Source organism: Bombyx mandarina, chromosome 24, assembly GCF_030267445.1.
Source record: "Bombyx mandarina strain Sakado chromosome 24, ASM3026744v2".
NCBI lineage: Eukaryota > Metazoa > Arthropoda > Insecta > Lepidoptera > Bombycidae > Bombyx > Bombyx mandarina.
This window is the reverse complement of record NC_143230.1, coordinates 7,583,678-7,607,339: the sequence shown is the minus strand read 5'-3', so window position 1 is coordinate 7,607,339 and position 23,662 is coordinate 7,583,678. Positions and strand designations below refer to the sequence as shown.

The 23,662-nt window shown below is 52.1% G+C and overlaps 4 protein-coding genes, 1 long non-coding RNA gene and 1 pseudogene across 5 annotated transcripts in view; 2 read left to right on the top strand and 4 right to left on the bottom strand.

Annotated features, from left to right (window-relative positions):
- Positions 1-7,839: 7,839 nt before the first annotated feature.
- On the top strand, positions 7,840-9,023 carry LOC114245978 (uncharacterized; annotated as a pseudogene).
- Positions 9,024-9,636: 613 nt separating this feature from the next.
- On the bottom strand, positions 9,637-10,852 carry LOC149500009 (uncharacterized). Its single transcript, XM_089738058.1, has one exon. The coding sequence runs from the start codon at positions 10,717-10,719 to the stop codon at positions 9,877-9,879; it is 843 nt and encodes a 280-aa protein (XP_089594184.1). The 5' UTR covers positions 10,720-10,852; the 3' UTR covers positions 9,637-9,876.
- Positions 10,853-11,854: 1,002 nt separating this feature from the next.
- LOC149500008 (histone H4) lies at positions 11,855-12,579 on the bottom strand. The gene has a single exon (XM_089738059.1). It carries the CDS (start codon positions 12,478-12,480, stop codon positions 12,169-12,171), a length of 312 nt encoding a protein of 103 aa, XP_089594185.1. The 5' UTR covers positions 12,481-12,579; the 3' UTR covers positions 11,855-12,168.
- A 1,101-nt stretch (positions 12,580-13,680) lies between these two features.
- Positions 13,681-14,502, bottom strand: LOC149500007 (histone H3). Its single transcript, XM_089738037.1, has one exon. It carries the CDS (start codon positions 14,371-14,373, stop codon positions 13,963-13,965), a length of 411 nt encoding a protein of 136 aa, XP_089594163.1. The 5' UTR covers positions 14,374-14,502; the 3' UTR covers positions 13,681-13,962.
- Positions 14,503-14,962: 460 nt separating this feature from the next.
- LOC149500006 (histone H2B-like) lies at positions 14,963-20,604 on the bottom strand. Its single transcript, XM_089738057.1, has 2 exons — positions 20,304-20,604; positions 14,963-15,169 (listed from the first exon to the last, which is right to left on the bottom strand). Exons 1-2 carry the CDS (start codon positions 20,602-20,604, stop codon positions 15,084-15,086), a joined length of 387 nt encoding a protein of 128 aa, XP_089594183.1. The 3' UTR covers positions 14,963-15,083.
- A 102-nt stretch (positions 20,605-20,706) lies between these two features.
- LOC149499978 (uncharacterized) overlaps positions 20,707-23,662 on the top strand; it is a 141,775-nt gene continuing 138,819 nt past the window's right edge. The window contains exon 1 of the long non-coding RNA XR_016325327.1: positions 20,707-20,864. This is a non-coding gene — a long non-coding RNA (uncharacterized LOC149499978). The remainder of the gene's footprint in view (positions 20,865-23,662) is intronic.

Below are 23,662 nucleotides of genomic sequence, written 5' to 3'. Positions count from 1 at the left end.
GTCGAACGCCTTCGCTATATCGAAGAAGAGGGCTCCTGTCGGAATGGGTTTCCGCCTGTTCAGCCCTAGTAAGATGTGCTCCGTGAGGCGGTGCACTTGATGGACGCACGAGTGTCTGGCGCGGAATCCAAACTGCTCGTCTATCAGAATTTTGTTCGCGGATACGAAGTCCCAGAGGCGTTTACGAAGGAGCCGTTCGTATAGTTTGCCTATCGCCGGGAGGAGACTGATGGGGCGGTAACTCGCGGTTTCGTTCTTCGGTTTGCCCGGTTTGTGTATGCCGATAACGTCCGCTTCTTTCCACGCCGCGGGAAAGATGCAGTTCGTCATAGCAGCATTTAATATGGTGGCCAACATCGTTATCAGTTGGGCTGGTAACAATTTAAGCGCGCGGTTGCGGATGCCGTCGGAGCCGGGAGCTTTCCGTGGTTGTAGGCTATCGATCGCCTCCTTGACCTCGGAAGTGGTAATGGGGGGTAACGCGTCCGAGGGCGGCAGGGAAGCTCTGCGCTCGACCTCCCTGTCGACGAACTCGGTGTGTTCGGGGTCCGCGTGTTGAGTGCTGGTGGTGCACTGCTCTTGCAGTGCATCGGCCAGCAACTCTGCCTTGTCATCGTCATCGTAAGCCGGTGGTTGGCCTGAGGGGCGTACGAGAGGCGGCATAGTGGCTATAGTTTCGGACTTGAGGGTCCTAGCTAGTTGCCAGTATGCTTGGTGAGTGGGCGCGAGTTCTTCTAAATAACTATCCCAGTTTTCGTTTCGGGCGTCGCTTAAGCGGGATTTGACCTCCCGCTGTAAGCGACGCATCCGAGTCCGGTTTGAATCCGTGGGATATCGATCGTAGGCCCGGATTGCCGCGTTTCTAATTCTAACGAGGTCCCTAAGTTCGGGGGAAAGTCTGATGCGGTGGAAGCAGTCCTCCACATCGACTTGTTTCGAGGATCTTATGATCGCCGTCGAGACGTGATCAGTGAAGATGTTTATGGATTCGACGGTATCCTCGGGGGATGGAGTTGAATCCGGGCCGCAAGGGAGGATTGGTGGAGCGGTGTCAGCTAAGCACGTGCCCAGCTTCTTCCAATCCACCATGGTCCTCGTATCTGGTTCGCGGTTGAGTGGGCGACCGAGCTGCATGACGACAGGTCGGTGGTCTGAGTCGAGTTCTGACATTGCCTCGATGGAGCGTAAGCGCAGAGTTACGTTCCTCAGCAGTGCCAGATCTATTGTGCTCGGACGACGCGCGGCGTTGTACGGATAGCACGTGGGGGTCGGGGGGTTGAATACTTCGAATGTGAGGTCGTCTATGAACGCGTCGAGACGCCTACCGTTCACATTCGTGCGATGGCAGTTCCACCTAGTGTGGTGGCAATTTAAATCGCCTGCCAGGATGACCGCGTCCCCCATACCGAACAGTGTCTCGAGGTCACTGCTCAGGAGGGGTTTGTCAGGGGGGAGATAAACGGATGCGATGACGATCGGCTGGTGTCCCGTCAGCGCGATGCGGCACACTGACGCCTCGATATGTAAGAGCGAGGGAGTATCGAGAGGGACGCAGTGCAGGGCCCTCCTATAGTAAATGACAGTCCCGCCCTTGCGGGCGGAGAGTCTGTCATTCCTAACCATGACGTAATTCGCGACTTTGGGGTCGCGACGCGAGGGCTTTAGGAAGGTCTCCTGCACCAGAAGGATGTCGATGAGATTATCGCGGAGAAACTCATATACTTGATCGCGCTGACGCGCGAGTCCGTTAGCATTATAAAATGCTAACTTTATGGAACGCGGTTTTTCCCTACCGTTGCACGCCATTGATTACCGGTAATCAAACCAGCGTGCGCTGGACGGACTCGATGACGTCGATGTACTCGAACGTCGCGTTTAGGCGGTCTTCGGCCGTGACCGCTCTGCGCATGGCGTCGGCGAACGCACGCATGCGGTCGATATTTATCGCGGCGATGTAGTCGCGAATAATTGTAAAGTCGTTTATAGCAGGCCGCGCGGGGCCGGGGCGAGGCGCGGGACCGGGCGCGGGGGCGGGGCGCGGCGCGAGCAGGGGCTGGGGTGCCGGTGGTTTCCCTGCCAGCGTGAGCGGCAGCGGTTTTGCCCACGCGGAGACGGTGGGCACCGGTGCCGGCACGAAGGCAGGCTTCGGCGCACGGGGCGCCGAAGTCTTTGGGCCGACGGTTTTTGGGGGCGCGTTGGCCAGACGCTTCCGCGGGGCCTTGGGGCATCCGCGGTAGTTGGCTGTGTGGCCCTGCTTCTGGCAGAGCACACAGCTCGGAGGTTCGGTCGCGGTCTCTTTGACCCGCGAACAGTCGGCTGTCGCGTGGTCACCGAGGCACTTAACGCACCGCGGACGCGCGTGGCAGTTGCGCGCGGAGTGGCCGTACAGCTGGCAGCGGTGGCACTGCCCGGGAGTGCCTTTCCTATATGGGGCCTCGACGGTGACCCCGGATAAGCCGCAAACGGTGCGGAGGCTTGAGGCAATCCGTTTGCCTTCGGCGGTTGGTTCTAACGCGACGAGAACCATATTATATGCGAATTTATCGCGCCCGCTGTGCATTCGGTGCACGCTTACAATCGGGTACGCCTGCCCGATGAGGTCCTCCTTGACCAGCTCGACGTCGAGCTCCTTCGGTACTCCGCGTATTACTACGCGGAGCTCGCGATCCTCCTGGAGCGCATAAGTGTGGAAGCTTATGCGTTCCTTTCGGAGGTGGGCTGTCAGCGCCCTGTGGTCGTCCGGTGAGGCCGTTTTTATTTGAATGCCGTGCGCGATGTTACGCGCATGGATGACGTTTACGTTTTGTGCCTTACAGGCACGGGATACGCGATCCCACGCGGTCTTATCTTGCAAAATTACCGGCGGCGGCGCGGGAATTTTGCGGACGGACGCGGGTTGGGGTCGCGGCGACGGGGTTGCGCGGCGAGGGGAGTCGGGTGAGACCACGACTTTAGGACGCGACGCGTTCGCGGCCTTTGGCTGTTTCGGCGCCGCGGACGGTTCCACGGCGCGGGCGCGTTTTTTCCCGCGCGCGACGGTGGTGAACCCTTCCGAGGTTCCCGGTTGGGGACTCGCGGCGGACTCGTACTCCATTTCCGACTCGGAGTCGGAGCCGGAGCTTGATGACGCGCAAGACGCGATCGACGCAGGCGCGGGGGTGGGGGGCGACATCGGCGAGTCGCGAGGTACCGGCGCGGGGGGCGACAACGGAGAGTCGCGGAGTGCCGGCGCGTCAAGGCCGGCCTTGTAAGCTTCGAACTTGGCGATTATGTCCGGACAGACGTCGCGGACGAACTTAAAGAAGAGCGCGCCATTGGCGTCACTCATGGTGAGTGTGTGCCCGGGGGGGGCGTCCCCGGGACTTAAGCAAACTCGCCGAAAGGCGAGTCCCCTGAGTGGGAGTTCACCCCCTGAGCTTTACCAGCTCCAAGGGGGGGGAGTGCCTTTGCCGTGAAAACGGCAGTCGGCTGGGAATTGGGGTGGAAAGTTGGGAAGGTAGGGCTCCACTGGGTTGTGAGAATGCCACAACAAGCGGTGATCTCAGTGGAGTTTTAGTCTCGAAAGAGACTGTTTTGCTCGCCGAATATATAAATGAATTTAATATATGAAATGGATGGGTGATAATGAGTTAGCGTTACGAGTGCACAACTCAAGTACAAACTGTTTTTACAACTCAAGGTCGCGACGCCAGCGACAGCGCGTCAAGAATGCACAACAATGCCGCGATCGGTGCGACAACGACAATGCTGGACAACTCGAGACTCACGTTCGCGACGGCAGCGACAATAATTTGCAAAAACGCGTCCGGACCGAACGGCGATGCAATCGGAACTGTTGGTGCTCGCGTTTTTTTTTTTTTTTTTTTTTTCCTACCTAAGCTGAGAGCCTTGAGAGGCTATGTCAGCGTAACCCTAACTTTAGTAGGTGAGCTCACGGGGCTCAAACCTGACGATGTTGCTAACACGAACCCTAGCAAGAGTCGTGCTTCGCAGAATCTACCACCGGATCGGAAACGCGACCCACTGAGAAGATCCGGCGAGAAACTCAGTGGGCTGTGTCTGAGAGTTAATTTACTCGTCGAGCCCTTCGTCGCAAGCGACGGGTTCGACGAGAACGGTGACCGGTGCTTGAAGTACCTAAAAGCACCGTTAGTGGATCGGGAGGATCCGAGATAACGTGTTTTGGGCGACGTCGACTGCTTTCCATTCTGTCCGCAGGATCGGGAATGTAGTTACCGGCGGCCACGATGAGAGGGTTCTCGTGTCGTGCCGCTTTATCGAAGTGGCGCATGGACGCCGACTGAAGATACTTACTGATGGACTCTAAGTCCAGGTCGTCATGGAGGTCGACGTTCCTGACGAACCACGGGGCTCCGACGGCTATCCTGCAAAAACGGGATTGAATAATTTGAAATGTTTTTAGGTGTATGCGGGCCGCGTGAGCGAACACTACACTTGCATAGGTCATGACGGGGCGTATGCAAGTTTTGTAGAGTGTCACCTTATTTCTAAGGGACATTTTACTTCGCCTACATATCATCGGGTAGAGACGTCCTAGAATGAAGGCGGCACGGTCGCGTACCGTCTTAATGTGGGGGCGGAATGTCATCCTACTGTCGAGGGTGACGCCTAAATATTTGACCTTCGGGGCCCACGGTATGGGCTGGTCGAACATCGTGATCGGGCGAACGGCGGGGGCGGGGGTATTGACGCGCCTAGTCGGGAGGGGGATGCTCAGCGTGGTGTTCGGAGGGCGACCCCTTTTGAAGAGCACCGCTGTGCTTTTCGTGGGGTTAATGTCGATGCGCCACTTCCGGAACCACTGTCCCATGGTGGTAGCTGCGGTCTGAAGTCGTCGATGAAGCAACGCCTTCTTTCTACACGAGTAGTAGATGGCGGTGTCATCGGCGAAGAGCGCCAGATGGGTCTCCGGAGACCGGGGTATATCGTTGATATACAAACTGAATAGTAACGGGGAGAGGGCGGAGCCTTGCGGGACTCCGGCTGTGACGTGACGGGGCCGGGAACGCGTTCCCTCGACTCGATATCGGAACGAACGGTTCGACAAGTAGTCTCGTATGATGAGCACGAGTCTGTCTGGCACTCCCATGTTATACAGTTTGTATATCAAACCGTTGTGCCAGACTTTGTCGAACGCCTTCGCTATATCGAAGAAGAGGGCTCCTGTCGGAATGGGTTTCCGCCTGTTCAGCCCTAGTAAGATGTGCTCCGTGAGGCGGTGCACTTGATGGACGCACGAGTGTCTGGCGCGGAATCCAAACTGCTCGTCTATAAGAATTTTATTCGCGGATACGAAATCCCAGAGGCGTTTACGAAGGAGCCGTTCGTATAATTTGCCTATCGCCGGGAGGAGACTGATGGGGCGGTAACTCGCGGTTTCGTTATTCGGTTTGCCCGGCTTGTGTATGCCGATAACGTCCGCTTCTTTCCACGCCGCGGGAAAGATGCAGTTCGTCATAGCAGCATTTAATATCGTGGCCAACATCGTTATCAGTTGGGCTGGTAACAGTTTTAGCGCGCGGTTGCGGATGCCGTCGGAGCCGGGAGCTTTCCGTGGTTGTAGGCTATCGATCGCCTCCTTAACCTCGGAAGTGGTAATGGGGGGTAACGCGTCCGAGGGCGGCAGGGAAGCTCTGCGCTCGACCTCCCTGTCGACGAACTCGGTGTGTTCGGGGTCCGCGTGTTGAGTGCTGGTGGTGCACTGTTCTTGCAGTGCATCGGCCAGCAACTCTGCCTTGTCATCGTCATCGTAAGCCGGTGGTTGGCCTGAGGGGCGTACGAGAGGCGGCATAGTGACGATAGTTTCGGACTTGAGGGTCCTAGCTAGTCGCCAGTATGCTTGGTGAGTGGGCGCGAGTTCTTTTAAATAACTATCCCAGTTTTCGTTTCGGGCGTCGCTCAAGCGGGATTTGACCTCCCGCTGTAAGCGACGCATCCGAGTCCGGTTTGAATCCGTGGGATATCGATCGTAGGCCCGGATTGCCGCGTTCCTAACTCTAACGAGGTCCCTAAGATCGGGGGAAAGTCTGATGCGGTGGAAGCTATCCTCCACATCGACTTGCTTTGAAGATCTTGTGATCGCCGTCGAGACGTGATCAGTGAAGATGTTTATGGATTCGACGGTGTCCTCGGGGGATGGAGTTGAATCCGGGCCGCAAGGGAGGATTGGTGGAGCGGTGTCAGCTAAGCACGTGCCCAGCTTCTTCCAATCCACCATGGTCCTCGTATCTGGTTCGCGGTTGAGTGGGCGACCGAGCTGCATGACGACAGGTCGGTGGTCTGAGTCGAGTTCTGACATTGCCTCGATGGAGCGCAAGCGCAGAGTTACGTTCCTCAGCAGTGCCAGATCTATTGTGCTCGGACGACGCGCGGCGTTGTACGGATAGCACGTGGGGGTCGGGGGGTTGAATATCTCGAATGTGAGGTCGTCTATGAACGCGTCGAGACGCCTACCGTTCACATTCGTGCGATGGCAGTTCCACCTAGTGTGGTGGCAATTTAAATCGCCTGCCAGAATGACCGCGTCCCCCATACCGAGCAGTGTCTCGAGGTCACTGCTCAGGAGGGGTTTGTCAGGAGGGAGATATACGGATGCGATGACGATCGGCTGGTGTCCCGTCAGCGCGATGCGGCACACTGACGCCTCGATATGTAAGAGCGAGGGAGTATCGAGAGGGACGCAGTGCAGGGCCCTCCTATAGTAAATGACAGTCCCGCCCTTGCGGGTGGAGAGTCTGTCATTCCTAACCATGACGTAATTCGCGACTTTGGGGTCGCGACGCGAGGGCTTTAGGAAGGTCTCCTGCACCAGAAGGATGTCGATGAGATTGTCACGTAGAAACTCATAAACCTGGTCGCGCTGACGCGCGAGTCCGTTAGCATTGTAGAATGCTAACTTCAAAGAATGGGGTTTTAATCTCGCGTTGCACGCCATTGATTACCGGTAATCAAACCAGCGTGCGCTGGACGGACTCGATGACGTCGATGTACTCGAACGTCGCGTTTAGGCGGTCTTCGGCCGTGACCGCTCTGCGCATGGCGTCGGCGAATGCACGCATGCGGTCAATATTTATCGCGGCGATGTAGTCGCGAATAATTGTGAAGTCGTTTGAGTGCGCGGGGCCGGGGCGAGGCGCGGGGCCGGGGCGAGGCGCGGGACCGGGCGCGGGCGCGGGGGCGGGGCGCGGCGCGAGTAGAGGTTGCGGCGCGTACCGCGGTTGGGGTGCCGGTATCGTTCCTGCCTTCGTGAACGGCAACGGTTTCGCCCACGCGGAGACGGTGGGCACCGGAGCCGGTACGAAAGCCGGTTTCGGCGCGCGGGGCGCCGAAGTCCTTGGGCCAGCGGTTTTGGGGGGCGCGTTTGCCGGGCGCTTCCGTGGAGCCTTGGGGCATCCGCGGTAGTTGGCCGTGTGTCCCTGCTTACGGCAGAGTACACAGCTCGGCGGTTCCGTCGCGGTCTCTTTGACCCGCGAACAGTCGGTGGTCGCGTGATCGTCTAAGCACTTCACGCAACGCGGTCGCGCGTTACAGTTACGCGCGGAGTGGCCATAGAGTTGGCAACGGTGGCACTGCCCGGGAGTGCCGCGTTTGTAGGGGGCCTCTACGGTGACCCCCGATAGGCCGCACACGGTGCGGAGACATGAGGCAATTTTCTTGCCCTCCGGTGTGGCTTCCAGTGCTACGAGCACCATATCATACGCGAATTTGTCACGCCCGCTGTGCATCCGGTGCACGCTTATGACGGGGTAGGACTGACCTACCAGGTCATTCTTAATTTGCTCTACGTCGAGCTCTTTAGGGACTCCGCGTACTACGACGCGGAGTTCGCGCTCCTCCTGGAGCGCATAGGTATGATAACCTATGCGTTCCTTGCGGAGGTAAGCGGTCAACGACCTATGGTCGTCGGATGTTTCCACCTTGATCTGAATTCCATGCGGGATATTCCTCGCATGGACGACATTGATCTTTTGGGCCTTAAGGGCCAGGGACACGCGATCCCAAGAAGATTTTTCCCGCAGGATGACCGGCGGCGGCGCGGGAACTTTTCGAACGGGCGCGGGCCCGGGGCGCGGCGACGGGGTTGCGCGGCGAGGGGAGTCCGGGGTTATTACGGTTTTGGGCCGCGAGGCGTTCGCGGCCTTTGGTTGTTTGGGCGCCGTGGGCGGATCCACAGCGCGGGCGCGTTTTTTACCGCGCGCGACGGTGGTGAACCCTTCCGAGGTTCCCGGTTGAGGACTCGCGGCGGACTCGTACTCCATTTCCGACTCGGAGTCGGAGCCGGAGCCGGCTTCGGAAGACGCGATCGACGCGGGCGCGGGGGTGGGGGGCGACATCGGCGAGTCGCGAGGTACCGGCGCGGGGGGCGACAACGGAGAGTCGCGGAGTGCCGGCGCGTCAAGGCCGGCCTTGTAGGCTTCGAATTTCGCGACGATGTCCGGACAAAGGTCGCGGACGAACTTAAAAAAGAGCGCGCCGTTGGCGTCACTCATGGTGATTGTGCCCGGGGGGGGCGTCCCCGGGACTTAAAGCAAACTCGCCGAAAGGCGAGTCCCCTGAGTGGGATTTATACCCCCTGCGCTGTACTTGCCAGCAGTGATTTGCAGGGGGGGGATGCCTATGCCGTGAAAACGGCAGTCAGCTGGGATTGGGGTGGAGAGTTTGGGAAGGTGGGGGACCCCACTGGGTTGTGAGTGCCACAACAAGCGGTGATCGCAGCGGGGTTTTTAGTCTTTAAAAAGACTGTTTTGCACGACGGATAGATAAATAAATTTAATAATGAAATGAGTGAATGAATGTGAATTTGGCGTTTTCGAATGCAGAACAAACGAATTCGAAATGTTTTTTCGACCCAAGGTCGCTACGCCAGCGCCCGTGCGTCAGGAATTCACAACAAAGTCGCGATCGACGCGACAGCGACAATGTCGTGTAAACCAAAACACAAGTTCGCGACGGCAGCGACAATAATTCGAGAAAACACGTCCGGACTCGACAGCGTTGCAAACGGAATTGAATGATGTTGGTGCTCGCGCCGCATTTTTTGGGTATTTATATAAATTTTCTTCGTTCGGCTGATGGTTGTACGTTTACGTGGCATCGAAAGGTTTGAACGAATGAATCATTAAGAGAGAGTAAAGAGTAGAGTCGAGTCGGGAGTCGGGCAGTCGGGCGGGGTCCGGCGGCCGGTAATCGGTGTAATTAATAGCAAACAAATAAGAAAGAAACAAGAAGACAAGCATCATAATATTAATAATAATAATAATAATAATAATAATAATCATCATAGTAGCAGTATGAAACGAAACGAATAGAAAATAGAATAGAATAGTATGAAGAACGAATAATTTGTATGAATAGAAAGCACGTGTGAAATTGTGTGTGTGTGCGTTAAAGCAGTACTAAAAATAATGAATAATGAAACAAATTAACGAAAAAAATAATAATAATATATAGGTACTATTATGTATAATCGAATAGAATTATCCTTTACGTAGTATATGATATATATCTATTTATTTATTTATTTATTTATTTATTTATTTATTTATTTATTTATTTATTTATTTATTTATTTATTTATTTATTTATTAGGTGTAATATAGTAATTGATTGAAATAATTGTTAGCCCTGAAAAGGGCTGTTGTATATCGATGCGTGCCGTGTGTAATCTTCGCGTCTTCATCGTCGTCGTCGTCGTCGTCGTCGAACGTCGATCGAGTTAGACACAAACATACATTATTTATTATAAGATGATGATGATGATTAGGTGACTGGCACACACACACATGGTTGGTTCGTTTTAATATATTTGTACGTATTTTTAAATCATTGTGTGCTGCTGCTGTTGTACCCAATGAATCACTTCTTCGAAGCGGCGGACGCTTTTTTGGCCGAAGGTTTCGTTTTAGGCGTCGAGGCGGTGGCCTTTTTCGGTTTAGGCGCTTTCGGTTTCTTTGTTGGTGGTTTAGCTGTTTTCTTAGCTTTCGGCGCGCTCTTGGCGGCCGCAGCTTTAGCGCTCGCTCCAGACTTCCTAGCAGCGGCGGCGGGCTTCTTTTTCGCGGCGGCGGCGGCTCTTTTCTCCTTTACCGAAACTGCGGCGGTTGCGGCAACCGAAGATTTACCTTTCGACGGCGATGAAGCTGACGCTGCAGCCGCTTTCTTTCCGGCCCTGCCGGCAGCCGCCCCCGAAGAAGTCGAAGCGGCACCACCGGCGCCGGCCCCTCCCTTTTTGTTGCTGCTGCCGCCTTTAGACGCTGCCGAAGCGGAAGCGGACGAAGCGTTGCCCTTTGCTGCCCTTACGGAACTGCCACCGGACGCACCACCAGATCCGGAACCGGGTTTCTTCGAAGCGGAGGTCTTCGATTCCAGTTTAAAAGATCCGGAAGCTCCCTTGCCTTTAGTCTGTATTAGAGTACCGGATTCGACGGCGTTCTTCAGATACTTTCTTATGAACGGTGCTAATTTTTCAGCATCCACCTTGTACTGGGCCGCTATGTATTTCTTGATTGCTTGTAAAGACGAGCCGCTGCGCTCCTTGAGTTCGGCAATAGCGCTGTTCACCATTTCCGACGTCTTCGGATGGCTCGGTTTAGCTTTAGGTTTCTTAGCGCCCGCGGAAGCACCACCACTCGCGGATGTTTTTGGTTTTTTGACGGGTGTAGCCGGAGCTGGAGTTTCAGTCGCAACAGCGGTATCTGCCATCGTTGATGATTATATTATTATTATTATTATTATTATTGTTGTTGTACACGCACACACAAAACACAAGAGATTCCAATATTATTATTAAGCACAGGCAGAATAATGAATCGGAAAACAATGAAAATGTTTACACCTTACAGATGTCGCCACGATCGGTTTGTTTTGAACCCGCGCCGATCTGTTACCGTAACGAGAACGCTAAAAACGCGATACGTTTTCGTGTACCAATTCTTGAAACTTTTCACTAACACATCTCACGTCTTTTGTATTTTTTTCGATATTATTAAAGACACGTAATTATTCTATCGAATTTAGATTAAACTACACGAATCCTTGAATCTACTGATGTACGATTCTTTATGATCCGATCGTATTATAAAATAATATTAAACTTTTAACAACGCTATCTCGTCGATTGCACAGGTAGTGTTAACTTTATTATGATATTTTACATATAAAACGAATAATAATTATATATTTAATGAATAATATATAACCCTCTTCGTATACTTTTAAGGTTGAACTTATTTTTTTATGAAATATAAAAGTTTTCATAGGTTAAAATGATGATCAATCGAGAGGTACGTAAAACAGATTCAAACTTTCAAGTTTCGGAACGCGCGAGCGGAATGTTCTATTCTGGTTGCTTGTAAAGTTTTTTTTTTTTTTTTTTCTTTTCTTTTAACATTTTTTTTTAAATATATATATTAAGTACCTATGTACAATGAGATTTCACGCTATCAATATAAATCAACAATTATAATGATAATAATAAAAATGTTGTACATACCTATACTGTCTTAAATACGCTTTTACGTGGTGCTAAAAGGACTAGAAATAAACGAAAATTTTTGCACGCGACGACTGCACTATACTAAAGTTTTAATAAAACTAGTTATATATCTTACTAATAATATAAAATAATAAATAATGATTTGTACTATTAGGTCGGGCACGTACCTGTATTAATTGCATCCATGTGAGTTTTCTTCTGTTTGAAACTAATATAGTCAAGTAAAAGAATAAATAAAGTAAAAAGAATATATATATATATTTATTTATTTATTTTAATAATAAAATTAAACTTAATGAATAGGGAAAAAAAAAAGGCAAGTTTTCTCATAATAGATAAAAATGCGGCCCTGAAAAGGGCCTTTGTTTGTTTGTTTGTTTGTATTCGAGAACGAAAAAAATTAATAATAATTAAACGAACCAACGTCACTTGCGATTGATTTACAACATCAACGACAGCAAAAAGTTCTTGAAACATGTTTCTAGATGGTCCACGTCGTGTGTTGCTTGCTTGCTTGCTTGCTTGCTTGCTTGCTTGCTTGCTGTCACCGCTGTTGTCAGTTGTCAGTCATTGCTCGGTTGTCCGTGTAATTAAAAAAGAAATTGAATCGTTCTCGAGACAAAAAATAAAAAAAATCGTCGATGGATGAAACTTCTTTAACCGCCGAAACCGTACAGGGTGCGACCTTGGCGTTTCAGAGCGTACACAACATCCATAGCGGTGACGGTCTTCCTCTTGGCGTGTTCGGTGTATGTGACAGCGTCGCGGATCACGTTTTCGAGGAACACTTTGAGAACGCCGCGGGTCTCTTCGTATATAAGACCGGAGATACGTTTCACTCCACCTCTGCGAGCCAAACGACGGATAGCCGGTTTCGTGATGCCCTGGATGTTATCACGCAACACCTTCCTGTGACGTTTAGCGCCCCCCTTTCCAAGACCTTTGCCTCCTTTACCGCGACCGGTCATCTTGACGAACTTCTCGGTTTGTGTTTTGTATTAGTAGTAGCAGCAGACTTTAACGCGTTGCGCGACGAACGACGAATGAGCCTCCGAAAATTTTTTTTTTTTTTTTTTTTTTTTTTTTTCCTACCTAAGCTGAGAGCCTTGAGAGGCTATGTCAGCGTAACCCTAACTTTAGTAGGTGAGCTCACGGGGCTCAAACCTGACGATGTTGCTAACACGAACCCTAGCAAGAGTCGTGCTTCGCAGAATCTACCACCGGATCGGAAACGCGACCCACTGAGAAGATCCGGCGAGAAACTCAGTGGGCTGTGTCTGAGAGTTAATTTACTCGTCGAGCCCTTCGTCGCAAGCGACGGGTTCGACGAGAACGGTGACCGGTGCTTGAAGTACCTAGAAGCACCGTTAGTGGATCGGGCGGATCCGAGATGACGTGTTTTGGGCGACGTCGACTGCTTTCCATTCTGTCCGCAGGATCGGGAATGTAGTTACCGGCGGCCACGATGAGAGGGTTCTCGTGTCGTGCCGCTTTATCGAAGTGGCGCATGGACGCCGACTGCAGATACTTACTGATGGACTCTAAGTCCAGGTCGTCATGGAGGTCGACGTTCCTGACGAACCACGGGGCTCCGACGGCTATCCTGCAAAAACGGGATTGAATAATTTGGAATGATTTCAAGTGTATGCGGGCCGCGTGAGCGAACACTACACTTGCATAGGTCATGACGGGGCGTATGCAAGTTTTGTAGAGTGTCACCTTATTTCTAAGGGACATTTTACTTCGCCTACATATCATCGGGTAGAGACGTCCTAGAATGAAGGCGGCACGATCGCGTACCGTCTTGATGTGGGGGCGGAATGTCATCCTACTGTCGAGGGTGACGCCTAAATATTTGACCTTCGGGGCCCACGGTATGGGCTGGTCGAACATCGTGATCGGGCGAACGGCGGGGGCGGGGGTATTGACGCGCCTAGTCGGGAGGGGGACTCCGAAAATTACGTTCGGACCTATATTTATACGCTGCGCCTGTGCGCGCAACCACGGACGATTCTTTGAACGTTGTAAAGCGACGCGGGGAGGGGGGGGGGGGTAATATTCACAACGACGTTGTCTTCTTAGTTTATCGAATCGAACGTTTGAATACAATTTACTATATCACAATTATATCTGAAATAGTTATATATATTATTTATTTATATATTTACGTTCAACGTATATTTAATTTAATACGACTACGGGATACGGTATATGTTATCGTAATACATAATATAATATATTATACAATGAAACGGGTAAGTTAAAAATAATAATAATAATAAATAACAGTAGGCAGTGTGTATTCTGTTATATGAATGAATTGCGGCCCTGAAAAGGGCCTTTTTTGTTTCTTCATAATAAAATCAGCATCGCGAGACGGCGTAGTAAATTAAATAATAACACACATCAATCAATCAATCAATCAATTAATTTGGTCATCAACAAATAATTTACGCACGTTCACCTCTGATTCTGCGGGCGAGCTGTATGTCTTTTGGCATTATTGTCACACGTTTCGCGTGAATAGCGCAAAGGTTCGTGTCCTCGAAGAGACCGACCAGATACGCCTCGCTGGCTTCCTGCAGGGCCATCACCGCCGAACTCTGAAAACGGAGATCGGTCTTGAAATCTTGAGCTATCTCACGGACGAGACGCTGGAAAGGCAGTTTGCGAATCAAGAGTTCCGTGCTCTTCTGGTAACGACGAATCTCACGAAGGGCGACCGTCCCGGGCCTGTAACGATGAGGCTTCTTGACACCTCCTGTTGCCGGTGCGCTCTTACGAGCGGCCTTGGTCGCCAATTGCTTGCGAGGAGCTTTACCTCCGGTCGACTTACGAGCAGTCTGTTTGGTACGCGCCATTTCGAGACGACGAGTTCACGACGTAAACGTACGAGTAATAGATAGGTAGGTAAGTAAGTAAACGATAATACGTCCGCGTCCGCGCGCTACGAACGAACGAGATACACTAAAAATGTCGGCGTCACTACCCACTCGTATTTATACTTTTTTGAAGTCACGAATCGAACGGGCTCGTTTTGCTCTATTGTATGGAGATGCGTGCTCGCACGCATCTCCATACAATAGAGCGAGACGGATATATTCAAAATTTAATGTGTTTTAATTGTTATTATTAAATATATAATATCTATTTCTTATACATAGGTACATATATTGTTTATTTATTTATTTATTTATTAATTAATAATAATTTAATGATTTTACTTTTTATACATCACACATTACATTCACTTTTGGTTATTAGAATACTACTGCTACAACTAATATTATGATTTAATAATATATAAAAATCGGTGTGTGATGCATGATAGGTATATTGGTATTTGAGGTATATTAAAAATAATAACAACAATATGTAATTTATTTAATTCTTATAAATAGATCGTATATTAATAATAATAATAATAATAATAATCATTTTACTGATAGATTTTGCGGCCCTGAAAAGGGCCTTTTGTCGATGTAAATGCAACCGAAACACGCATACGAACAGCGTACGGTCGTGCATCAGTTTTGTGAGTTTGAAATAATTACCGAAGTCATGAAGAAAGTTACTTGGAGCTCGTGTATTTCGTGACGGCTTTGGTTCCTTCACTGACCGCGTGCTTGGCGAGTTCACCCGGTAACAACAATCTCACTTTTTTTTTTTTTTTTTTTTTCCTACCTAAGCTGAGAGCCTTGAGAGGCTATGTCAGCGTAACCCTAACTTTAGTAGGTGAGCTCACGGGGCTCAAACCTGACGATGTTGCTAACACGAACCCTAGCAAGAGTCGTGCTTCGCAGAATCTACCACCGGATCGGAAACGCGACCCACTGAGAAGATCCGGCGAGAAACTCAGTGGGCTGTGTCTGAGAGTTAATTTACTCGTCGAGCCCTTCGTCGCAAGCGACGGGTTCGACGAGAACGGTGACCGGTGCTTGAAGTACCTAGAAGCACCGTTAGTGGATCGGGCGGATCCGAGATGACGTGTTTTGGGCGACGTCGACTGCTTTCCATTCTGTCCGCAGGATCGGGAATGTAGTTACCGGCGGCCACGATGAGAGGGTTCTCGTGTCGTGCCGCTTTATCGAAGTGGCGCATGGACGCCGACTGCAGATACTTACTGATGGACTCTAAGTCCAGGTCGTCATGGAGGTCGACGTTCCTGACGAACCACGGGGCTCCGACGGCTATCCTGCAAAAACGGGATTGAATAATTTGGAATGATTTCAAGTGTATGCGGGCCGCGTGAGCGAACACTACACTTGCATAGGTCATGACGGGGCGTATGCAAGTTTTGTAGAGTGTCACCTTATTTCTAAGGGACATTTTACTTCGCCTACATATCATCGGGTAGAGACGTCCTAGAATGAAGGCGGCACGATCGCGTACCGTCTTGATGTGGGGGCGGAATGTCATCCTACTGTCGAGGGTGACGCCTAAATATTTGACCTTCGGGGCCCACGGTATGGGCTGGTCGAACATCGTGATCGGGCGAACGGCGGGGGCGGGGGTATTGACGCGCCTAGTCGGGAGGGGGATGCTCAGCGTGGTGTTCGGAGGGCGACCCCTTTTGAAGAGCACCGCTGTGCTTTTCGTGGGGTTAATGTCGATGCGCCACTTCCGGAACCACTGTCCCATGGTGGTAGCTGCGGTCTGAAGTCGTCGATGAAGCAACGCCTTCTTCCTACACGAGTAGTAGATGGCGGTGTCATCGGCGAAGAGCGCCAGATGGGTCTCCGGAGACCGGGGTATATCGTTGATATACAAACTGAATAGTAACGGGGAGAGGGCGGAGCCTTGCGGGACTCCGGCTGTGACGTGACGGGGCCGGGAACGCGTTCCCTCGACTCGATATCGGAACGAACGGTTCGACAAGTAGTCTCGTATGATGAGCACGAGTCTGTCTGGCACTCCCATGTTATACAGTTTGTATATCAAACCGTTGTGCCAGACTTTGTCGAACGCCTTCGCTATATCGAAGAAGAGGGCTCCTGTCGGAATGGGTTTCCGCCTGTTCAGCCCTAGTAAGATGTGCTCCGTGAGGCGGTGCACTTGATGGACGCACGAGTGTCTGGCGCGGAATCCAAACTGCTCGTCTATCAGAATTTTGTTCGCGGATACGAAGTCCCAGAGGCGTTTACGAAGGAGCCGTTCGTATAGTTTGCCTATCGCCGGGAGGAGACTGATGGGGCGGTAACTCGCGGTTTCGTTCTTCGGTTTGCCCGGTTTGTGTATGCCGATAACGTCCGCTTCTTTCCACGCCGCGGGAAAGATGCAGTTCGTCATAGCAGCATTTAATATGGTGGCCAACATCGTTATCAGTTGGGCTGGTAACAATTTAAGCGCGCGGTTGCGGATGCCGTCGGAGCCGGGAGCTTTCCGTGGTTGTAGGCTATCGATCGCCTCCTTGACCTCGGAAGTGGTAATGGGGGGTAACGCGTCCGAGGGCGGCAGGGAAGCTCTGCGCTCGACCTCCCTGTCGACGAACTCGGTGTGTTCGGGGTCCGCGTGTTGAGTGCTGGTGGTGCACTGCTCTTGCAGTGCATCGGCCAGCAACTCTGCCTTGTCATCGTCATCGTAAGCCGGTGGTTGGCCTGAGGGGCGTACGAGAGGCGGCATAGTGGCTATAGTTTCGGACTTGAGGGTCCTAGCTAGTTGCCAGTATGCTTGGTGAGTGGGCGCGAGTTCTTCTAAATAACTATCCCAGTTTTCGTTTCGGGCGTCGCTTAAGCGGGATTTGACCTCCCGCTGTAAGCGACGCATCCGAGTCCGGTTTGAATCCGTGGGATATCGATCGTAGGCCCGGATTGCCGCGTTTCTAATTCTAACGAGGTCCCTAAGTTCGGGGGAAAGTCTGATGCGGTGGAAGCAGTCCTCCACATCGACTTGTTTCGAGGATCTTATGATCGCCGTCGAGACGTGATCAGTGAAGATGTTTATGGATTCGACGGTATCCTCGGGGGATGGAGTTGAATCCGGGCCGCAAGGGAGGATTGGTGGAGCGGTGTCAGCTAAGCACGTGCCCAGCTTCTTCCAATCCACCATGGTCCTCGTATCTGGTTCGCGGTTGAGTGGGCGACCGAGCTGCATGACGACAGGTCGGTGGTCTGAGTCGAGTTCTGACATTGCCTCGATGGAGCGTAAGCGCAGAGTTACGTTCCTCAGCAGTGCCAGATCTATTGTGCTCGGACGACGCGCGGCGTTGTACGGATAGCACGTGGGGGTCGGGGGGTTGAATACTTCGAATGTGAGGTCGTCTATGAACGCGTCGAGACGCCTACCGTTCACATTCGTGCGATGGCAGTTCCACCTAGTGTGGTGGCAATTTAAATCGCCTGCCAGGATGACCGCGTCCCCCATACCGAACAGTGTCTCGAGGTCACTGCTCAGGAGGGTTTGTCAGGGGGGAGATAAACGGATGCGATGACGATCGGCTGGTGTCCCGTCAGCGCGATGCGGCACACTGACGCCTCGATATGTAAGAGCGAGGGAGTATCGAGAGGGACGCAGTGCAGGGCCCTCCTATAGTAAATGACAGTCCCGCCCTTGCGGGCGGAGAGTCTGTCATTCCTAACCATGACGTAATTCGCGACTTTGGGGTCGCGACGCGAGGGCTTTAGGAAGGTCTCCTGCACCAGAAGGATGTCGATGAGATTATCGCGGAGAAACTCATATACTTGATCGCGCTGACGCGCGAGTCCGTTAGCATTATAAAATGCTAACTTTATGGAACGCGGTTTTTCCCTACCGTTGCACGCCATTGATTACCGGTAATCAAACCAGCGTGCGCTGGACGGACTCGATGACGTCGATGTACTCGAACGTCGCGTTTAGGCGGTCTTCGGCCGTGACCGCTCTGCGCATGGCGTCGGCGAACGCACGCATGCGGTCGATATTTATCGCGGCGATGTAGTCGCGAATAATTGTAAAGTCGTTTATAGCAGGCCGCGCGGGGCCGGGGCGAGGCGCGGGACCGGGCGCGGGGGCGGGGCGCGGCGCGAGCAGGGGCTGGGGTGCCGGTGGTTTCCCTGCCAGCGTGAGCGGCAGCGGTTTTGCCCACGCGGAGACGGTGGGCACCGGTGCCGGCACGAAGGCAGGCTTCGGCGCACGGGGCGCCGAAGTCTTTGGGCCGACGGTTTTTGGGGGCGCGTTGGCCAGACGCTTCCGCGGGGCCTTGGGGCATCCGCGGTAGTTGGCTGTGTGGCCCTGCTTCTGGCAGAGCACACAGCTCGGAGGTTCGGTCGCGGTCTCTTTGACCCGCGAACAGTCGGCTGTCGCGTGGTCACCGAGGCACTTAACGCACCGCGGACGCGCGTGGCAGTTGCGCGCGGAGTGGCCGTACAGCTGGCAGCGGTGGCACTGCCCGGGAGTGCCTTTCCTATATGGGGCCTCGACGGTGACCCCGGATAAGCCGCAAACGGTGCGGAGGCTTGAGGCAATCCGTTTGCCTTCGGCGGTTGGTTCTAACGCGACGAGAACCATATTATATGCGAATTTATCGCGCCCGCTGTGCATTCGGTGCACGCTTACAATCGGGTACGCCTGCCCGATGAGGTCCTCCTTGACCAGCTCGACGTCGAGCTCCTTCGGTACTCCGCGTATTACTACGCGGAGCTCGCGATCCTCCTGGAGCGCATAAGTGTGGAAGCTTATGCGTTCCTTTCGGAGGTGGGCTGTCAGCGCCCTGTGGTCGTCCGGTGAGGCCGTTTTTATTTGAATGCCGTGCGCGATGTTACGCGCATGGATGACGTTTACGTTTTGTGCCTTACAGGCACGGGATACGCGATCCCACGCGGTCTTATCTTGCAAAATTACCGGCGGCGGCGCGGGAATTTTGCGGACGGACGCGGGTTGGGGTCGCGGCGACGGGGTTGCGCGGCGAGGGGAGTCGGGTGAGACCACGACTTTAGGACGCGACGCGTTCGCGGCCTTTGGCTGTTTCGGCGCCGCGGACGGTTCCACGGCGCGGGCGCGTTTTTTCCCGCGCGCGACGGTGGTGAACCCTTCCGAGGTTCCCGGTTGGGGACTCGCGGCGGACTCGTACTCCATTTCCGACTCGGAGTCGGAGCCGGAGCTTGATGACGCGCAAGACGCGATCGACGCAGGCGCGGGGGTGGGGGGCGACATCGGCGAGTCGCGAGGTACCGGCGCGGGGGGCGACAACGGAGAGTCGCGGAGTGCCGGCGCGTCAAGGCCGGCCTTGTAAGCTTCGAACTTGGCGATTATGTCCGGACAGACGTCGCGGACGAACTTAAAGAAGAGCGCGCCATTGGCGTCACTCATGGTGAGTGTGTGCCCGGGGGGGGCGTCCCCGGGACTTAAGCAAACTCGCCGAAAGGCGAGTCCCCTGAGTGGGAGTTCACCCCCTGAGCTTTACCAGCTCCAAGGGGGGGGAGTGCCTTTGCCGTGAAAACGGCAGTCGGCTGGGAATTGGGGTGGAAAGTTGGGAAGGTAGGGCTCCACTGGGTTGTGAGAATGCCACAACAAGCGGTGATCTCAGTGGAGTTTTAGTCTCGAAAGAGACTGTTTTGCTCGCCGAATATATAAATGAATTTAATATATGAAATGGATGGGTGATAATGAGTTAGCGTTACGAGTGCACAACTCAAGTACAAACTGTTTTTACAACTCAAGGTCGCGACGCCAGCGACAGCGCGTCAAGAATGCACAACAATGCCGCGATCGGTGCGACAACGACAATGCTGGACAACTCGAGACTCACGTTCGCGACGGCAGCGACAATAATTTGCAAAAACGCGTCCGGACCGAACGGCGATGCAATCGGAACTGTGCAATCTCACTGAAGTCTGAACCTCCCTCGAGGTTATCGTCGAACGCTTGTTGTAATGGGCGAGACGAGAAGCTTCTGCAGCGATACGTTCGAAGATGTCGTTCACGAACGAATTCATGATCGACATGGCTTTACTCGAAATACCGGTGTCGGGATGGACCTGCTTCAGCACTTTGTAAATGTAAATGGCGTAACTTTCCTTCCTCTTGTGCTTCTTCTTTTTCTTATCGGTCTTCGAAATATTTTTCTGGGCTTTACCAGATTTCTTGGCGGCCTTTCCACTTGTCTTAGGCGGCATGATGATTCGATATTAGTATTTAGATTGCTCTTTAGAAATCCCCACGGAACGCAAACGTAACGGACGTTCGGCACGGTTAACGTGAAGCGGTAGAATAAAAAATTTGCGCCGGTCGAACTTTATTTTTTTACTTTTCAGATACCCGTTGAGCATCATGCTGAGATCGAGCTTTCAACGGCAGCGAACCAATCGGGAATGACTTTTATCGTTCATTCGTCGGAGCTTTCGTCACGATCGAAGATCGTGTATCGTTTTCGTGAGTGAGTGCTTTTAAAATGATTTATATTATATGCTTACAGTAAATTATTCTATATTTATTTATTTATATAGACACAAGTAAGAACAAGAATTATCTTCGCTCATAAATATGTATACGAATGAATAAGGATAGGATCAGATAGGTAGGTAGGTAGGTAGGTAGGTAGATACGAGAAGAAAATACGGATAAATTTTGTACTTAAGAAATATATATATTATTATATTCATTTAGTTATTTATTTATTTAATATATGGATTAGATTCGGTCGATTCAGTATTGATTGATTCATATTGCGGCCCTGAAAAGGGCCTTTGATTTCTGTCAACAATACAATATAATAATAATAATAATAATAATAACAACAACAACGAACAAAATATGTGTTCGTCGATTATTATTATTTATTATATATAAATATTATCGACGACATGTTGTGTTGTTGTTGTCGTCCTTGCGAGCGAGTTTGAAGCGTTTTTTAAGCTTTCTTCTCGGTCTTCTTCGGGAGTTTTTTTTTTTTTTTTTCCCTACCTATGCTGATAGCCTTGAGAGGCTACTTCAGCTTCGCCCTAACGTTAGTAGGTGAGCTCGCGGGGCTCAACCGGAGAGTTGCTAACACTGACCCTAGCAAGAGCAGTGCTTCGCAGAATCTACCACCGGATCGGAAACGCGACCCACTGAGAAGATCCGGCGAGAAACTCAGTGGGCTGTGTCTATGGGTTAGTTCGCTCGTCGAACCCTTCGTCGCAAGCGACGGGTTCGACGAGGACGGTGACCGGTGCTTGTGGTGCCTAAAAGCACCGTTAATGGATCAGGAGGATCCGTAATGACGTGCTTTGGGCGACGTCGACGGTTTACCATTCGGTCTACTGGGTCGGGTATGTAATTTCCAGCGGCTACGATGAGAGGGTTCTCATGTCGTGCCGCCTTCTCAAAATGGCGCAGCGATGCCGACTGTAGATACTTACTAAGGGAGTCGAGCTCCAGGTCGTCGTGGAGATCCACATTCCTAAGGAACCAAGGCGCTCCGACGGCTATCCTGCAGAATCGTGATTGAATAACCTGAAGGGATTTCAAGTTGGTGCGGGCTGCGTGAGCGAACACTACGCTTGCATACGTCATGACGGGGCGTATACAAGTTTTGTAGAGAGTTACCTTATTTCGGAGGGACAGTTTGCTTCGACTACAAAGCATTGGATAGAGTCGTCCTAGAATAAACGCGGCGCGGTCGCGTACCGTTTTTATATGGGGACGGAATGTCATCCCTCTGTCGAGGGTGACGCCTAGATATTTGACCTTCGAGACCCACGGAATGGGCTGGCCAAAGAGAGTGATGGGACTAACGGCGGAGGTGTTTGCGCGCCTACTACGGAGTGGGATGCTCGAAGTGATGTTCGGAGGGCGACCCCTTTTGAAGAGCACCGCTGCGCTTTTCGTGGGGTTGATGTCTATTCGCCATTTCCGGAACCACTGTCCCAGGGTGGCTACTGCGATCTGGAGTCGCCGATGAAGCAGCGACATCTTCCTACACGAGTAGTAGATAGCCGTGTCGTCGGCGAAGAGCGCTAGATGGGTCTCCGGAGACCGGGGTATATCATTGATATACAAACTAAATAATAACGGGGAGAGCGCGGAGCCTTGCGGGACTCCGGCGGTCAGTTGACGGGGACGAGAACGAGTTCCCTCTACTCGATATCGAAACGAACGGTTCGACAAGAAGTCTCGTATGATGAGCACGAGTCTGTCTGGCACTCCCATGTTGTACAGTTTATAAATTAAACCGTTGTGCCAGACTTTGTCGAACGCCTTCGCGATGTCGAAGAAGAGGGCGCCGGTCGGGATTTGTTTACGCCTATTTAGTCCTATCAGAATGTGCTCCGTGAGGCGGTGCACTTGTTGTACGCACGAGTGTTTAGAGCGGAATCCGAACTGTTCGTCAATGAGAATTTTGTTCGCGGTAACAAAATCCCAGAGGCGTTTCCTAAGGAGCCGTTCGTAAATTTTTCCTATCGTCGAGAGGAGACTAATCGGACGGTAACTAGAAGTTTCGTTTGTCGGTTTGCCCGGCTTATGTATACCGATAACGTCCGCTTCTTTCCACACCGCGGGAAAGATGCAGTGCGTCATAGCGGCATTTAAAATTGTAGCCAACATTGCTATCAGTTGGACTGGCAAAAATTTTAGCGCGCGGTTGTGGATGCCGTCGGAGCCGGGTGCCTTCCTAGGTTGGAGGTTATGGATCGCGTCTCTAACTTCGTCAGTGGTAATGGGGGGTAACGCGTCCGAGGGCGGCAGGGAAGCTCTGCGCTCGACCTCCCTGTCGACTAACTCGGTGTGTTCGGGGTCCGCGTGTTGAGTGCTGGTGGTGCACTGCTCTTGCAGTGCATCGGCCAGCAGCTCAGCCTTGTCATCGTCATCGAATGCCGGTGGTTGGCCTGAAGGGCGTATGAGGGGAGGCATAGTAGCGGTAGTTTCGGATTTGAGAGTCCTAGCTAGTCGCCAGTATGCTTGGTGGGAGGGCGCGAGTTGTTCTAGATAACTATGCCAATTATCGTTACGCGCGTCGCTTAAGCGGGAGTGGACTTCGCGTTGTAGACGACGCATCCGAATCCGGTTTGAATGCGTGGGAAGACGATCGTAGGCCCGGATTGCCGCGTTCCTAACTCTTAAGAGATTCCTAAGATCGGGGGACAGTCTGATGCGGTGGAAGCTGTCCTCCACATCGACTTCTTTAGAAGATCTAATGATCGCGGAAGATATGTGATCGGTAATGATGTTTATGGATTCGACGGTGTCCTCGGG

What these genes read in the sequence shown, in the direction of transcription:
- LOC149500009 (XM_089738058.1), bottom strand. Translation starts at nt 10,719, where the DNA reads ATGGCAGATACCGCTGTTGCGACTGAAACTCCAGCTCCGGCTACACCC.
- LOC149500006 (XM_089738057.1), bottom strand. Translation starts at nt 20,604, where the DNA reads ATGCCGCCTAAGACAAGTGGAAAGGCCGCCAAGAAATCTGGTAAAGCC. An exon ending in GACTTCAGTGAGATTGCACA is followed by an intron (nt 15,170 to 20,303) that starts GTTCCGATTGCA and finishes AAAAAAAAAAAG; the next exon opens with TGAGATTGTTGTTACCGGGT.
- LOC149500008 (XM_089738059.1), bottom strand. Translation starts at nt 12,480, where the DNA reads ATGACCGGTCGCGGTAAAGGAGGCAAAGGTCTTGGAAAGGGGGGCGCT.
- LOC149500007 (XM_089738037.1), bottom strand. Translation starts at nt 14,373, where the DNA reads ATGGCGCGTACCAAACAGACTGCTCGTAAGTCGACCGGAGGTAAAGCT.